Source organism: Gorilla gorilla, chromosome 1, assembly GCF_029281585.2.
Source record: "Gorilla gorilla gorilla isolate KB3781 chromosome 1, NHGRI_mGorGor1-v2.1_pri, whole genome shotgun sequence".
Classification (NCBI taxonomy): Eukaryota; Metazoa; Chordata; class Mammalia; order Primates; family Hominidae; genus Gorilla; species Gorilla gorilla.
Window position 1 is genome coordinate 13,754,480 of NC_073224.2, and position 18,472 is coordinate 13,772,951.

The 18,472-nt window shown below is 37.4% G+C and overlaps 1 protein-coding gene and 1 long non-coding RNA gene across 2 annotated transcripts in view; one reads left to right on the forward strand and one right to left on the reverse strand.

Annotated features, from left to right (window-relative positions):
* Nucleotides 1–18,472, forward strand: part of LOC129532157 (uncharacterized) — a 190,391-nt gene that overhangs the window by 111,438 nt on the left and 60,481 nt on the right. The window lies entirely within an intron of this gene.
* WDR64 (WD repeat domain 64) overlaps nucleotides 1–18,472 on the reverse strand; it is a 149,604-nt gene that overhangs the window by 65,224 nt on the left and 65,908 nt on the right. The window contains exon 10 of the mRNA XM_031015516.3: nucleotides 12,730–12,869. Within this exon, the coding sequence (XP_030871376.3) occupies nucleotides 12,730–12,869 (140 nt within the window). The remainder of the gene's footprint in view (nucleotides 1–12,729; nucleotides 12,870–18,472) is intronic.

Below are 18,472 nucleotides of genomic sequence, written 5' to 3' on the forward strand. Positions count from 1 at the left end.
GCTTGGTCTGGAGCAGGCAGTGGCAGCAGAGCAGCTTCTGCAGACAGACAGGACCAGAAGACCTCCAAGCCTGGGCTCCACAGCAGAGGTAGCAGCATGTCTTCCAATTCAGAAAAGCAACAGGCTGTGCTCTGTCCTTATGTGGATGTGTAGCTTTTTCAAAGATATGAGACCAGTGAGGGTAGGGCACATCACTTTTTGACCAGGAACTAAAGCAAGGTAACCTCTGGCTCAGGGACAAGAACTATTTCTGAACTGGGACCTGAAGAACCAGGTAGAGGAAAGTGTAGATTGGAAGGAGTGAGCATATAGACACACACACACACACACACACACACACACACACACGGAGAGAGAGAGAGAGAGATAGAAAGAGAAAGACAGGCTGGGAGCAGTGGCTCACCGAGGCAGGCAGATCACTTGAGGTCAGGAGTTGGAGACCAGCCTGGCCAACATGGTAAAACTCTGTTTCTACTAAAAATACAAAAATTAGTCGAGCATGGTGGTGCACGCCTGTAATCCCAGCTACTCAGGAGGCTGAGATAGGAGAATCGCTTGAACCCAGGAGGTGGAAGTTGCAATGAGCCAAGATCGCACTACAGCACTCTAGCCTGGATGACAAAGCGAGATTCCATATCAAAAAAAAAAAAAAAAAAAAAAAAAAAGAGAGAGAGAGACAGAGAACTAAATATTAAAAGGAGACTATACTTTTTAGAAAAATATAGGAGAGGAGGGTATCTTCAAGAACTTCGGAGTTGGAAGAGATTTCTTAAATAAGCACAAAAAGCATAAGCCATAAAAACTTTAAAAATTAAAATTAAAAACTTCCGTTCAACCAAAGCAACAAGCACAAAGACACAAAGTGTAGAAACTACTCAAATGTTCATTGGCCAAGTTACACAAATAATATGTGCTGTGTTCATACAACAGGATTCCATCAGCATTTAAAACAAATGAACTAGAGCTATATGTAACAACATGAATAAATATCAAAACAGAGTGTTGAGGGAAAAACTGCAGTGGGGTATATTCATTCTAATATTTATACTATAAATATTATATAAAACATGCAAAATAAAACTATATCAGGGACACTTGCACTAATGCTGTAAAAACATGGTGCTGGTTAAAAATTAACAAAAACTCAAAAAAATTAATCTTTAAACAACTTTCATTGCACACCCTTCCAATTAGATGTTCTTTCTCTAGATGCCCATGATATAGCCAAGTGCTGCTTAAGGACAGGGGTATGTTCTGAGAAATGTGTCCTTAGGCGATTTTGTCACTGTGTGAACATCATAGAGTATGCTTACACAAACCTAGCTGGTATAGCTTACCATACACCTAGGCTATATGGTATAGTTATATGATCACCATCATATATGCAGTCCATCGTTGACAGAAACGTGGTTATGCAGCATATGACAGTATCTGTCTATATTAATAGCAATTAGCAATTATAATATGATGACTCATTCGGTGGCCTTCTCTACTAGACTATAACTCTCGGGGGAAGAACCACAGCCTATTTGACTCTTTTTTTCCCCAATGTCTTATGTATTCTGTTTAGCTTGATTGGTTAGTCAGTTTTTGGTCTTATTCTCTGTCTTGGTCAAATAGGAATTTATATGGCTTCGCATTGTACAGACAATACATTTTAAATTTAATAAATCAATTAATAAATAGGACAGCCTCAGAAAACATAATCTATTTACTTTATTCTTAGGTGTTCACAATATATTAGTTGCTTTGGGGAAACACAGTAGTGATATTTGTGAAGCCCAAATATCTGAGAGAGGTTAATTCAGAAAGTTTATTTTGCCAAGGTTGAGGACACACGCCCATGACATAGCCTCACTCAGGGGGTCCTCATGACATGTACCCAAGGTGGTCGGGGCACAGCTTGGTTTTATACATTTTAGGGAGACATGAGATATCAATTAATATATGTAAGATGTACATTGGTTAAGTCCGGAAAGGCAGGACAGCTCAAGCAGGAAGGAGGCTTCCAGGACACAGGTAGGTAAGAGACACAGGTTGCATTCTTTTAAGTTTCTGATGAGCCTTTCCTGGGAGGGCAATCAGATATGCATTTATCTCAGTGAGCAGAGGGATGACTTTGCGTAGAATGGGAGGCAAGTTTGCCCTAAGCAGTTCCCAGATTGACTTTTCCCTTTAGCTTAGTGATTTTCGGCCCCCCAAGGCTTACTTTCCTTTCACGTATTAATTAGGCTCTAGTCTTCTTTCACTTATTCCCCTAGAGGTTGTCAGTGTTCTTATGACAGGTATTAGTGATGCAAAGCTTGGGAGGACAGAAGTGGAGCCAGGTCAGCACTGAGTGGGTTTAGGAAGAAAACAAAGGGCAGAACATGGCAGAAGCAGACTAAGTTGGTATAAAAGGAGACTGAGTGGCTTTACGACAGAGATATGTCGTTAAGACTTGTAGAGAAAATCAAGGAGGACAGGTGGCTTCTACTAAAGAGGCCAGGGCAGAATGGAACATTCATAAGTTATAAATTAAATATTATATACATATATGTATATAAGTAATAAATTAAATATTATATTCATATAATATGTGCATATATGTATATATGCATTATGTATAATATATGAATTATATGCATATAAACAAATTATTTTAAAAATTTATCTTCTAGTAGCAGTAAAAATAATAATGATGATTCTCTTCTCTTCTCTTCTCTTCTCTTTTCTTTTCTTTTTTTTGAGACAGAGTTTTGCTCTTGTCGCCCAGGCTGGAGTGCAATGGCATGATCTCGGCTCACTGCAACCTCCATCTCCCGGGTTCAAGCAATTCTCCAGCCTGAGCTTCCCAAGTAGCTGGTATTACAGGCACCTGCCACCACACCCAGCTAATTTTTGTAGTTTTAGTAGGACGAGGTTTCACCATGTTGGCCAGGCTAGTCTTAAACTCCTGACTTCAGGTGATCCATCCACCTTGGCCCCCCAAAGTGCTGGGATTACAGGTGTGAGCCACCGTGCCCGGCCAATAATGATTTTCAGATAAATTGGGAATGGAGTGAGATGGAGGGATTTTTTTAACAATGGGAAAAACATTCAACTATAAGGTTGATTAAGTGTTTTGAGGGTAATTTGTAATTGAAGTCACTTATCACAAAATATCAAAGAAAAGGACAAGAGAAAGACTTCTGGAGCCTTTTGTAAGAATTAATAAATAATGATGAAGTAGAAGAAGTTTGAAAATATATACATGTGTGTACCCGAAGTGAGGGTTGTTTTGATTCAACTGTATTTCCCGGCATTTCTTCCTGCAAACTTTATGCCAATTATTATTGTCCAAATGTATTAATAAAGTATCTGGGTTTTGTTTTTTTTTTTTTTTTTGACAGAGTTTCACTCTTGTTGCCCAGGCTGGAGTGCAATGGCACCATCTCAGCTCACTGCAACCTCTGCCTCTCAGGTTCAAGTGATTCTCCTGCCTCAGCCTCCCAAGTAGCTGGGATTACAGGAGCCCGCCACCGCGCCTGGCTAATTTTTGTATTTTTAGTAGAGACGGGGTTTCACCATGTTGGCCAGGCTGGTCTCAAACTCCTGACTTCAAGTTATCCACCCACCTCAGCCTCCCAAAGTGTTGGGATTACAGGTGTGAGCCACCGCGCCCAGCCAGGTATCTGTTTTTTGATGGGTGTTTATTATAGAGTGACTGGAGCAGAATGTCTGATTTATAAGAAGATACAACATTAACAAGCCATATAAAATTCATTATACATCAAATAATTATGAAATTCTAGCCTAGGTGTTACAGATACAAAGATTAATAGAAGCCCTGTTGTTCTTGAGTAGATCTAAGGCTTGCCAGGAGAGTAGATAGATGACAAATGGTGATACTGCATTGTAAGAAACACTTGAATAGAAGTTTGAGCATTATTCCATAATGAAAATTGTACCAGTAGAAATCTTTAGAATTAGAATCACAGTATCATTTAGATAGAGCACGGGGTCTGGGGAATTCACCATTTTCTGATTGTAAAGGAAAGTCAGAATTTGGCCTGCCTTTCTAATTTTACCCAATGGCTACAAGAGGCTAATGAGATTTTTAGTCCCCAAATAAATCAAATCAGGGTCACTCAGTTGATTACATGATTTTACCTTAAGGAGCCTGAAGATATATGAGATTATGAAACTCTTTTGAGAGTTAACATAGTACTACATACAAATGGTACATTTGAAAATCAGGGTATGTATGACAGTATGACAGTACAGTATAAATGGCAGGCACTCAACACTGTTTAGGAAATTCAATGCTAAATGTATTTATTAAGTTCTTACACATTACTTAATAAGAAAAAATATTTTTAGCACTGTATGTAGAACTAAACCTATTAATTTTATCATCTTGTTTTCACATTTTTCCTGTGTGATACCTGGCAAATAGAAAATGAAGACATCCAGCATGTCTTTAAAAATTAACTTTTTAATTACCAAACTAATGTACCTAGTACACAGATTCAAACAGTACAAAAACGAAAGTCCTCCTCCCCATCTACCACTTAACTCTGGACTCCTCAGTCCCACTCCTTAGGTAATAATTGTTGGAAGATACCACCTCAGGAGGCAGACTATCTCAGTTGAATCCTGATTCACCTCCAATAACTGTGTGCACTTGGGCAAATCTCTTGACTTCTCTGAGCCTTAGTTATCACACTTGTAGGGAGAATACTACCAGTACCTATCTCAACCTGTCTCGTAGGGTTGTTATGAACATTAAATGAGTTCATACATATAAAGAGCTTACCTCTATGTAGGACATATTTGTGTACTTAGATTTATCTCATTTTTTTTTTAAGAGACGAGGTATCTCTATGTTGCCCAGGTTGGTCTTGAACTCCTGAGCTCAAGTGATCCTCCCGCTTCAGCCTCCTGCATAGCTGGGACTGCAGGCATGCACCACTGTACCTGGCTTTGTCTCATTTTTTAATGGCTGAATAGTATTCTGTTTGTGAATGCTCCATAATTTATAGTAATTAGTTCCCTGTTCATATGTATTATATTTCTTTATTTTCTTTTATTAAAGCAGTAGTGAACCTCTTTGCACATATATTTTTGTAAAGTACACTGGCTTTATAAAGCAATATAGATATAACTGAATGATAAATTCCTACAAATAGAATGTTTGTTTCAAAGGTTGTGAATATTTTGAGTTTTGAGAGATATACCAGATCAACCTTGCCTTTTGAGAAGATTACAGGCAGTTTGATAACTTCCTGATTTCAAGTTGCACAATCAAGTTCAATTTTCCCAGTCCAATTTACCGGGAAAATAGAACTTGATGTCTGTGTCATTCCTAGGTTTGGTCATCAAAGATTTGGGGCAGCTATGCTTTATTTACTCAACTAGATTTTTAGCTTCTTTTTGACAAAGATTACATCAAAATATAAATAGGCACAGAGCCTAATGCACTCTCAAGCATTTAGCAGGGGGTCATATATTGGTTGACATATTAATGCAGTAGAAAGTTAGGATTCCTAGTTGTACAGCCCTGAGATACAGTTTACCAGCCAAGAAACAATGCAAGGGAACCACATTTTGTGAGAGATAAAAGGTTAATGTCAACAGAATACCCAGATAGTTACCTTAGGGAGGCTGTAGTGAATATGTGTATGTGTGTGTGTTAAAGGGGTCTGAAAGCTGGTAGAGGTGTCTAGAGAAAGTCTAGAGGATAAAATAAAGACACTCAGAAACACAATAAAAATTACAAAGGAAAGAGTCCCAAAGGGCAACAATCACAAACAGCCTGCCTCATCTTAAGCAAACGTGCAATCATAGCTAAGAGCTCCTGGTTATAGAAGTGTGATAGCCACACTCAGAAGGAAGCCTCATATAGGGACTGCTTCCTGGTCTTGGTAGGCATGTTTGCTCCCAGGACTCAGAGCCATCCACAGGGTCTTCCTTTGAAGGTTGTCAAGGAGCTGTCCTGGGTGATGAACTAAAGAAAAAGCAACAAGACCTGCACATAAGCAAAAAGTATTGCAAGTTGAGAACTGAATTCCAAAGCATGTGCCCTCACCCCCTTTTCTTAGTTTTTATTTTTTCTTCCCAGATGGCCACTCACATTTTATGTTTTATAATACATAGTATATTTGTCTTCCCCAGAAAATTTTCCTACAGTCACTCAGGAAAGTTTTGAAACAAGTCTTACTCTTAAGAACGCTGCAAACAGTTTACTCAAAAGGGAATGTCCCAAGCGGCAGAACGAGGACACAAGGTAGTAAAATATGAAGGCAGTGAAACCAGGTTCTCAATCATGGATGTTTCCAATTATCAAAGAAACAAGAAAAGTAAGTATTTGAACTTACATCATTTACGATAATCCCATACAAACAGAAAGCACAAGGAACTAAAGCAAGGAAAGATTTCAAATTTTTAAAACTTGAAGGTAACATTTTAAAAGGTTAGTTTTTCTATCTCCAGGTTTATTTCAAATTTACACATTTCTCACTCACCAAAAGGGGAAAAAAACTCAATTTTTATCTTAGTGAAGGCTTTGTGCATGACATGATATTTCACTTACATGTAAAGGATATATAGGATGTCTGGGAATGGGAGGAGAATTGTTTCAGACAAAGACGGGAATGCACAAAGCCTTTGGAGAAGAATTTGGTAAGGCTTGGAATTTCTGAAGCCAAACAAAGCTGAAAAGATATTCTTGTTCCAGACCCTAGAGAACCTTCAGAACTAGAAAAAATAATCTGAACTTTATTTGTAAGGCATGAGGGGCCTTTGAATATATGTGAGAAGGCAATGACAAGGTTATAAATGGGTTGGAGGAGGATCAACATGGCAGTACAATATCTGGATGGTTTGGGGAGAGAAGAAACTGAAGATAAGAGGTCTACAAGTGCTTTCTAATGGGCCATCTGCAACTGGGAGCCCCTTGGTGGATGGGTCTGAACTAAGGCCATGACTCTGGGAAGAAGAATGAGGTAATTTACAGGAGACACATTTCAGAGACTTCAAACTGACCAGTGGCAAGGCTTACAGAGCTAGAAGGATCAAAGGTGACTTTGAAGTTGGATTATGGCTCTCTGGGAAACAAATGATACCATTAACAGTTAGAGGAAAATCAGAAGTAAGGAAGAGAAGACTTGAAGTAGAAAATAAATTCAGTTTCAGGTATGCAGAATTTTTTTTAACGATAACTGCCTTTGAAGATATGCACACTCACAATCTAGTCAAACTGCCTTTTCTCGGGTTTCTACATACCACTTCCAAAGTGAAAATGTACGAAAATTAGCAGCTTTTACATACATTTGTAATCTGTTATAAATCATCAAAGTATGTAAATTTCTCCCCTTCATAGAAAACAAAAAAGAAGAAGAGAATCAGCCTTTTGATCAATAGAACTGTGCTTGAGAAGGTTTCCAACCATTGCTCCCATTGGTTTTGCTGATGAAATGAAAGTAAGTGAAGATTATGTTTGTCTCTGCATTTTTCAACATTCGTCAATTCTTCTTCAGGTGTAATAGATGTGGCACATCTGTTCAATACTTGGGCTCTGTGACTAGACATACAATTTTAGCAGTTGGGGAAGAAAGTAATATCCTGGTGGAAAGACTGCAAAATTAGGAGAAAGAATAAAAATCTTGCTATTTTAAGAGCTTAGGAAAAGGCATGTAGTGGGCACACAACTATGCATGGTGATTTATATGCTTTCTGCTTAATGTGATGAAAGCTAATTTATATGAAAGAGTTTGAAGGGATGTTGTCTGTTCCCTTTTCTGTAAATAATAATATAGCTTCAATAAAAAAACCAAAAACATGTATGTGCCTAGTTTGCTTTTTTTTTCTTCTTCTTTTTTGAGACTGAGTCTCGCTCTATTGCCCAGGCTGGAGTGCAGTGGTGCAATCTCGGCTGTCTGCAACCTCCACCTCCCAGGTTCAAGCGATTCTCCTGCCTCAGCCTCCCAAGTAGCTGGGGTTACAGGTGCCTGCCACCATGCCAGGCTAATTTTTGTAGTTTTAGTAGCGACAGGGTTCCACCATGTTGGCCAGGCTGATCTCGAACTCCTAACCTCAATCCACCCACCTCAGCCTCCCAAAGTGCTGGGATTACAGGCATGAACTGCGGCACCCAGCCCAGTTTGCTCTTCTTTCTGCCTAAATTGCCCTTTTCCTTTTCCTAGATCTTCATGGGGCTGGTTCCCCTGATCATTCAGGCTTCAGCTTTTATGTCACCTCCTCAGAGGTGAGATTCAATCACACTGCACCACTATGTTTTCTATTTCTTTTCTTCTTCTTTTTCTTTGTTTTTGTAGAGATGGGGTCTTGCTATTTTGCCTAGGCTGGTTTTGAACTCCTGGCCTCAAGCAATCCTCCTGGCTCAACCTCCCAAAGTGCTGGGATTACAGGTTTGAGCCATTACACCCAGCCCTGTGTTTCCTATTTCTTACCATACTTATCATACTGTTTTCTTATGTACTTGTTACTTTGCTTGTTTGTCTGTCTCTTCCCCTAGCATGTCAACTTTCTCATTGCAGGGCCCTGGTCCTCCTTGTTCAATGCTTTGTCCCTAGAACTCAGAACTCAGAACAGTATCTAACACAATAGACACTCAATAAATAAATAAGTATTTGTTAAATAACCAAACGAATGACCTCCTTTCATCTTTATAATGGCCCTCTGGGCTAAACATTCCTACATTTACAGATGAAGAAACCAAATGGAAAGATATTAAGTAATTTTCCCAAGTGGTGCTACTGAGATGCATGAATGAGTATCATCTTAATACACTCATTACATTTAAAAGAAATAGGAAAGATTCTCTCTTCTGTCTCTTCATCTCTGAGCATGAATGATCTCAACTTTTGCTAGAAAGATATCTTATTTCTCTTTAAATTATCTGTAGGAGACTCCGGGTCTCAATCGTAACATGTTTTTAGTTTTAGTGTCTCAAAACCTTCACTGTCTTTCCAGTACTACTTAAAAAAATTAAAATTTCCTAAGCCGGGCACGGTGGCTCACACCTGTAATCCCAGCACTTTGGGAGGCTGAGGCAGATGGATAACCTGAGGTCAGGAGTTCGAGACCAGCCTGGCCAACATGACGAAACCCTGTCTCTACTAAAAATACAAAAATGAGCTGGGCATGGTGGCAGGAGCCTGTAATCCCAGCTACTTGGGAGGCTGAGGCAGGAGAATAGCTTGAACCTGGGAGGCAGAGGTTGCAGTGAGCTGAGATGGTGCCATTGCACTCCAGCCTGGACAACAAGAATGAAACTTCGTCTCAAAAAAAAAAGTTTCCTTATTACAAAGTAATGTGTATTTACTATTTAAAAAAACAAAGAGAAAACAAAAGAAAAAAAATCCATCCATGTATATCCACAATCTTGTTAGCCTCACTAAAACGTCTTGCTATTAATCATTTCCAATAACATGTGATAGACACGTTATGTTTTAAAATTGATTTAAAATTGATTACTTACATATTATTGTATTTTATATATTATTTAGATATTTTCATATGACTATTCATTTACATAATGTTGAATGTCTATGTGATATTTCTATTGTATATGAGGATACAGCATAATTTACTGAATCAAAGCCTTTTTTTCCTCTTGAATTTTACTTTATTGGTACATCACCCTAATTATCTCTCTTTTTCAACTGCAATATTGAAGTGTAATCTACGTACCTTAAAACTCACCAGTTTTTAGTGTAAGGTTCTGTGAGTTTTAGTCAATTTAAATAGTTGTGCAACCATTATCATAACCTCTTTTTTTAAAGATGGTGTCTCACTATGTTGCCCAGGCTGGTCTTGAACTCCTGGGCTCAAGCGATCCTCCCACCTTGACCTCCCAAAGTGCCAGGATTACAAGCATGAGCCACTACATGCAGTCCCTTGCTCTTTTTTAAAAAATTAATTTTATTAATGTATTTTTTAACCCTATATAGCCAAATTATTATCACCTCAATATATAATCAATATAAAAACGATTGGCCCAGTGCCATGGCTCAGGCCTATACTAGTGCTTTGAGGCAGGAGGCTCACTTGAGCCCAGAAGTTCGGGCAACATAGCAAGACCCCATCTCTACCAAAAATTTAAAAATTAGCAAATTAGACAGACCTGCAAAAAAATAAAAGAGAGCTCTCTACAAAAAACAAAAATAATTAGCTTCATATGGTGGCCCCCACCTGTAGTCCCAGCTACTGGGGAGGCTGAGGTGGGAGGATCCCTCGAGCCCAGTAGGTCAAGACAGCAGAGAGCCCCGAGGCTGCAATGAGCCCCATTGCACCATGCCATTGTACTCTAGCCCGGACGACAGAGCAAGATCCTGTCTCAAAAAATTGAGAGGTTTTTTTTGGAGTGGGGGGATAGTGAATCTTTGGAGTCTTGTGTATTTTACACTCACAGCGGACCTCAATTCGGACTAGCCATGTTTTAAAAATTTGTGGCTACCATATTGGCAGGTGAGGGCTGCTGGCCTGCTGGGGAATCCTGCAGGTCAGGTCACGTCCTCAGCTGTGAACTGGAGGAGGCAGGTGCCGGGTGCATTTTCCTCTCTAGCCTGGGAGGAACCCCTCAAAGGTCCTTAGAGTCTCCCTTGTGGTTGCATATGGCAAGCATGGGCTCCAGGGAGATTCGCATAGTTCCGTGAGCATGGAGGGAACGATTGGGCCTTGGAGATCCCGATTGCTTCCATCGAAGGGTTTTGCATCGGGTAGAGGGTGTATGAGGGGTAGGGGGTGTACGAGGAGGGAGGTGCGGGGCTGGGGGACGTGGAGGGAAAGCAACCGGGTTTTTTTCTTTCCCTTCCCTTCCCTCTTTCATTTCCTTTCTGTATTTCCTGTTTCCTCCCTATTTTCTTGTTTTTCTTTTTTCCTTCTTAAATCAATATAAGCAATAGTGCATTGAGCATCCTTTTATACAGATCTTTGCGCACTCATCTAGCTATTTTATTAGAACAAATACGCAGGAAGTTTTTGCCAGTTTTATTTCCACCCAGCAGTATGTAAACCTGTGTTCTTAAACCTTTGCCCTTCACTCCACTTTCTTTCCCCTACTGATTTGCTAAAGATTTTTGGTATTTGTTCAAGGATATTTTTCCAATTTCTCTGTTTTTATTGCATTTTTGCCCCCCTGCCCCCGCTGTCTGCCTTTAACTTTGTTTATGAGTATAGGGAGGCAGGCTGAGGAAGGACAAATATGGGATTGACCACACTTCGGCACTAGATAGCTCTGTGACCTTGTGTAAGTGATTTAGATGTCATTTTTCCTGACGTGTGTAAAATGGGGAGAATTACTTTATAGGGTTGTTATTAGCATCAATGAGTTGCATATGTAAAATACTTAGCACAGCGCCTGGCACTTAAGCACTCAATAAATGGTAGTTATTATAATTTACAGAAAGTTTGAATGTTTATTTAGTCATATTTACTTTCTCCTTAGTCATAGGTGCTATGCTTAGGAATTACCCAAAAGTTATAAGACTATTCACCTATATTTTCTTCTGGAAATCTAGAATTTCTATGGTTTTGTATTTTAAATTTAAAATCCTTAATTCATATGTAATGTATTGTGCTATATATTATGAAATCATGATCTGATTACATCTTTCTTTCTTTATGGCTAATCAGTTTTCCCAACACTTATTGAACAAACCGTCCTTTGCTCACATATTTGAAACATTATTTCTGTCCTATACAAAATTCCCGCATAGACATAAACTAATTCCTGCATTTTCTCCTTTGCTTCATAGATGTGATTATTTCTGCATTGACTATTGCTCTGTTTTATTTATTTTGGCTTTATGATATGCTTTAATATTGGACAGGGAAAGTGCCATCTCATAATTATATCTTCCAAAGTTTCTAGGATATTCCTATATACCAGTATTTTTACATTAACTTTAAACTTGGCAAGCTGACACTTAAGTAATTCTGACTAGCAATAAATAAATATATTAATCTGATGGAGAATATCTTACAGCACAATATTTCCATGTAGGAACATAGTATTTCCCTTAATTTGTGTTCTTAAACACAGTAAAACTTCATAGTTATCTTAATGTTAGTAGTGAATATTGCCTATTAAGTTTATTCCTAGGTATTGCATATTTTTTACTCTTGTGAATGCTATCTCTTTGACCTTTTTTCCTCACTAATTATTGTTCTTATATAGACATTTATTTATTTATTTCCTTTTTTATTTTTTAGAAATTTTTATTTTATTTTATTTTTAAGTTGCCATTGCAACTAGCCACCTTATGGAATTTATCTATTCCTACACTGAAAGTTGATTTTATTGATCTCTTTTCAAGCAGGTAATCCCATTATTTGCAAATATAATTCAGTCTCCTAATATTTATATTTTTTTTGTTTTATTACATTGGTTAGAATGTTTCAAACACTGTTTAATAACAGCAACAATAACAGAAATCCTCATTTTTTTCCTAATGTTCCTATCTATTGAAAGGCCTCTTATGTTTTACTTTTGAGGGTAAAATTTGCTATCTTTTCAATATTGTTTTTCTTTTACACTTGTTTTTAAACATGTTCTTACTTATGCTATATTCAGTAGAAAGAGAGAACATTGGCTTATCATTTCCTTTTCCATACTGACAATATTTTTCTCAATGATTCAATGACTATCATTTATTTCAGTCAAAAATTGTATCATCCCTATGCCTTCCAACAGATAATTTTACAGAAAAAACTAGTTTTGTTTTGTTATTTTCTTTTTGTTACCTTTGCAGAGGAAAGGCTGACAACATGTTGATCTTTTTCATTGGTTACGATCTCGGTGATACTGAACATGTGTCCCACAAGTTTCCCCACTGGCTTGGTGCTGATATTGGGGTGCCACAACCGGATGACTTTATCATCTCCTGAAAAGGAGGACAGGGAAAGATTGTTTGTTTTCTGAGGTGGTCAGAGTTTCAAATGTATCTCTCACTATATCATACCCGTATCTTTCTTCTAACAGCAAATCACAGTCTGTTTCAGGCAGGATGCATTATTCTGTGATTGATGTGCCAAGGGGCTGGCCTTGGTTTGGATCTGCTGCTTCTTGTGAAGGCTGTTTTGTAAAGACTGTATTTACATACACAAATGTGAATTCTCATAAATATTTTATGAGTTCTTTTCTTGACTCAATCCTTTCCTATACTTTCATGCATTAATGTATTATTTATACTTTATTTACTTCCAAAAATATTTAAGGCAGCTGTTCTTTTGTTTTCATTCTTAAATTATGCAAACATTATAATAATGAAAGAAATCAAGGACAGAGGAAACTGCACTTAATCCTCACCACTATAACAAATCAACTGTTGTCATTTTTCTGTCTTCCCTTCTAGCATGTATTCATAGGCATATATAATTTATGCGTAGTTACTACCATAGAATAAATATGGTTTTTTAATTGCTAAAAATCATAGAAGGGTATAATTTTTATAAAAATGTCTTTTCCTCCATAATCTCTAACTCCCTGTGGGAAATCACTGTTAACTTTTTAAAAATATAAATTAGATATATTTCTAGATACATATTTATACCCACTACTTTTTTTTATTTAGGAAAGGCCATGAGCTCATGCCCGCATAATTATCCTTTTAGGTACTATTTCAGAATTTCTTAACCCCTTGTCCATTGATTAGTCCACTAATTCTAGTTTTTTACTTTATTCAACAATACTGCAACGAATGGTTATTGTACTTCTGTGGTCTTTTTTTCCTTTTGGATTATTTACTGTGGATAAAGTCCCAAGTGTGGTATCATTATGTTACAGGCTATATACATTTTTATCACTTTTAAACATATTGCTAGCCTACTTTCCAAAATGGCTGTACTAAATCCCAAGGACATCAATGATATATTCTGTCAGTTTCATTAAATTCTGGCCAGCACATGAATATTGTCATGATTTAAAATGTTTGCTATGTTAATAGGTCTAAATGATACCTTATTTTTAATTACATTTTATGATACCTAATGCTGTTGGGTATTTTTTCCCAAATATATCTGCTAATTGTATCTTCTTCTTCTGTAAATTTTTTGACTATATCCTTTAGCCATGATCTATTGGAATTTTGATAGCACTGAAAATAAAAGTTGAACCAAGAATGTATTATCATACACACACACACACACACACACACACACACAGTTTTATGAAAAAACTGGCTACATGTTCACCAAAACCATATCCTCTCTTCCTGGATACACATTTCCAGGCTCCTTTGCAGTTAGGCATGGTCAGATTACTGAGTTTTAGCCAGTGAATTCTGAGAGCTGATTTTAAACTTTACATTTTCATTGTGTCTGACCCATTCACATTTTGGGAGTTATTTTTTACAGTAGCCAGCATTACTTAAACAAATGTGCAGCTGTAATCTAATTATGTTTCCAAAAAGAATAAAAACTGTAATCATTTACAAAATATAGAATATTTTTAAGATATTAAATTTTATATTTCACAAATAGTTCTTTAAATGTCATCCTGGAAACTGAGTCATAAAAACATCAAAGAACTTCAAACTGGGATCCTAGAAGTTGCATAATCCAACTTTCTTATCTCACAAAAGAAAGAAACTAACTCCCAAAGATTAAGTAATTTTAATTGAATGATTTAATGTAATTATTTAAATGTGATTTGTACATCTGAGAAAATGGAATTGAGTTAGTAATACAACAAAGCATGCCTAAGCACCTTACATATTACCAAGTACCTTTAGGCTACTAGACAAAAAGGCTGTATAGAGACATTATAACCTAAGTTATAACTTATGTATAACCTAAATTATTAACAGTCATAATTTACATATAAAAAGCCTAAAATTCAAAATAGTCATTTTACATTCTTCACAGAATTAGAAGAAACTATTTTAAAATTTAAGTGGAACCAAAAAAGAGCCTGAATAGCAAAGACAGTCCTAAGCAAAAAGAACGAAGCTGACGGCATCACACTACCCCACTTCAAACTATACTACAAAGCTCCCGTGACCAAAACAGCATGGTGCTGGTACGAAAAGAGACACATAGACCAATGGAACATAATAGAGATCTCAGAAATAAAACCACACATCTACAACCAGCTGATTGTCAACAAACCTGACCAAAACAAGCAATGGGGAAAGGATTCCCTATTTAATAAATGGTGCTGGGAGAACTGGCTAGCCACATGCAGAAAACTGAAATTGGACTCTTTTCTTACACCTTATACAAAAATTAACTCAAGATGGTTTAAGGACTTGAATGTAAACCCCAAAACCATAAAAGCCCTAGAAGAAAATCTAGGCAATACCATTCAGGACATAGGCATGGGCAAAGACTTCATGACAAAAACACCAAAGGCAATAGCAACAAAAGCAAAAATTGACAAATGGGATCTAATTAAGGAGCTTCTGCACAGCAAAAGAAACTGTCATCAGAGTGAACAGACAACCTACAGAATGGGAGAAAATTTTTGCAATCTGTCCATCTGACTAACATCTAATATCCAGAGTCTATAAGGAACTTAAAGAAATTTACTAGAATGAAAACTACCCCATTAAAAAGTGAACAAAAGACATGAACAGATACTCCTGAAAAGAAGACATTTATGCGGCCAAAAAACGTATAAAAAAACTCAACATCGTTGGTCATTGGAGAAATGAAATCAAAACCACAATGAGATACCATCTCATGCCAGTGAGAAGGTTGATTATTAAAAAGTCCAGAAACAACAGATGCCGGCAAAGTTGCGGAGAAAAAGAAATGCTTTTACAGTGTTGGTGGGAGTGTAAATTAGTTCAACCACTGTGGAAGGCAGTGTAGCAATTCCTCAAATATCTAGGGACAGAAATACCATTTGACCCAGCAATCCCATTACTGGGTATATACCCAAAGGAATACAAATCATTCTATTATAAAGATACGTGGCTGTGTATCTTAATTGCAACACTATTCACAATAGCAAAGACATGGAATCAACCCAAACGCCCATCGATGATAGATTGGATAAAGAAAATGTGGTACATATACACCATGAAATACTGTGCAGCCATAAAAAGGAACAAGATCATGTCCTTTGCAAGGATGTGGATGGAGCTGGAAGCCATTATCCTCAGCAAACTAACACAGGAAGAGAAAACCAAACACTGTATGTTCTCACTTATAAGTGGGAGCTCAACCTTGAGAATGGACACATGGACTCACGGTGGAGAACAACTCACATTCACTGGGTGGTGAGGAAGAGAGGATCAGGAAGAATAGCTAATGGATGCTGGACTTAATATCCAGGTGATAGGTTGATCTGTGCAGCAAACCACCATGGCACATGTTTACCTATGTAACAAACCTGCACATCCTTCACATGTACCCTGGAACTTAAAATAAATTTGAAGAAAAAAAAGAAAATAAATAAATTTTTAAAACCAAAATAGTAATTCTAGTTAATCTGGTATTATATATTGGGCCATCCATTAGGATGTATTTCCTGATGTATATCGGATTTTTATTTTGATAGATTATCCACACTGAAAGAGCATGTCAGGTATGGAGGGATAATTAGGTGACTTGTTAGTTGGGTATTTATAAACCAGGCAAATTTGATAGATGCTTCCATAATTCTATGATTATTTTATTGGGCCTCATGAAAAAGCATAGTATTTTTCTCTACCTTTTTTCTCTTCTTCGAGTATCCCAATCCATCCATCAAGTCTCAGCATAGCTTTTCCTCCAATAATATTCCAGAATACTTCCATATTCTTCAAACCTGAGTGCCCTATCTATGTGCCTCCTTCATCCCCATCATCCTTCATAGTTAATTATTTGTCTGGACCACTATTAGACTCCAGGTGCCTTGAGGACAGGACTTGTTGTTGTTTACTGTCACATATAATCTATAGTAAGAATTCAAAAGATATTTTTTGAACCACTTCAATAACTTCATTGTTGGGATGATGAATCACAGCTCAGAGGTTTAACTATCAAGTGCCCAAAGAGGGGAAAAACATGTATTCAAACAAAAAAATGGATCTTCATTGAATGTTCATCTAATTTTTTTGGAAGGTCATTTGTTCATTTCAGAGGCTCTCACTTCTTGGAGTGTTATTAAAGGCAGGCTGAAAAAAACTCATTGCATAGCTGATTCTTGGTTTCCATTTCTTAAGAATTGCAATTGAGTGAATTCATTCCCTCCCAAATTTATATATTGAAGCCCTAGCCCCAACACGATGGTGTTTGGAAATGGGGGGCCTTTGGGAGATAATTAGGTTCCAATGAGGTGGGCCCTCATGATGGGATTAATGTCCTTATTAGAAGAGACACCAGCTCCTGCTGCCCCAACCCACCCTCTCTCCCCTCTCTCTCCCTGCCATTTGAGAACATGGAGAGAAGGCAGATGTCTACAAGCCAGGAAGAGAGCTCTCACCAGAAACTGACAACGCTGGCACCTTGATCCTGCACTTCTAGCCTCCAGAAAATTTCTGTTGCTTATACCTTTCTGCTTATGGTATTTTGTTAAGGCAGCTCAAGTTGGCTAAAACATCAAACAAGATATTTTAGGGGTTGTGGTTAATGAGGAAGTGGAATATTTTCTTAAATTTCAAACTTCCATGCTGCTCTTATTAACAGCAAGAGAGAAAAATCTCTTGAGAAGCTAACTGTGCACTTAGAAATTTTTTTAAATCTATGCTCCCCTTTCTCTTCTGATACCTTTGTGCCCTTAGTATTTTGCAGGATGTGAAGGATACAAAGAAATTCTAGACATTGTTCCTGCCCAAGGTCTACTTTTTCAGAAGACCCAGGTTTACACCCTTTTAGACTTAGTTTGGTTATTACTCTCTGCAGTGCCTTCCCTAATCACCTTCCTCTGCCCTAAACGGAGTTCAGACTCCTTCTTCTGTGTTTTTACTGTGCTTTCTTCAGCTCTCTTTTACAGCACTCATAATTGTCTGTTTACCTATCTGTTTACCCATTATCTGGTGAGCCTAGTAGTTCTCATTGATAGCAGTGTTTGGCAAGTAGTAAGTGCTTAATACATGTTTGCTAAGTAAATGAGTTGGCTTGTAGAGTCACTCATGAAGTGGTTAAGGACACGTATTTTGAGCGAATCATATTTGATTTGAAACCTGGCTCTATCCCTTAACTAGCTTTATGACTTTGAGTAAGTTGCTTTGCCTCTCTGCATCTGAGTTTTCTTATCTATAAAATGGGGATAAATGGAACTTAACATCATACGTAGTTTTATTGTGAAGATTGAGTGGAGTTGTAAATGTGTAACTGAGCAGTTTCTGGACCATAAACTAACAATTACTATTACTATTAGTATTATTCTAAGTTCCTACAATGCATTTAGATTATTTTTAGGGGAGAGGAACTGATACACAGATATATGAAATATGATCCCTGCTCTTGAGAGTTCACAATCTAGTAGTAGCGATAAGGTAAGGAGATATAGAGGGTAAACAACTATTTGTAAAGAGTATGTCAAATCTGATGATAGGTC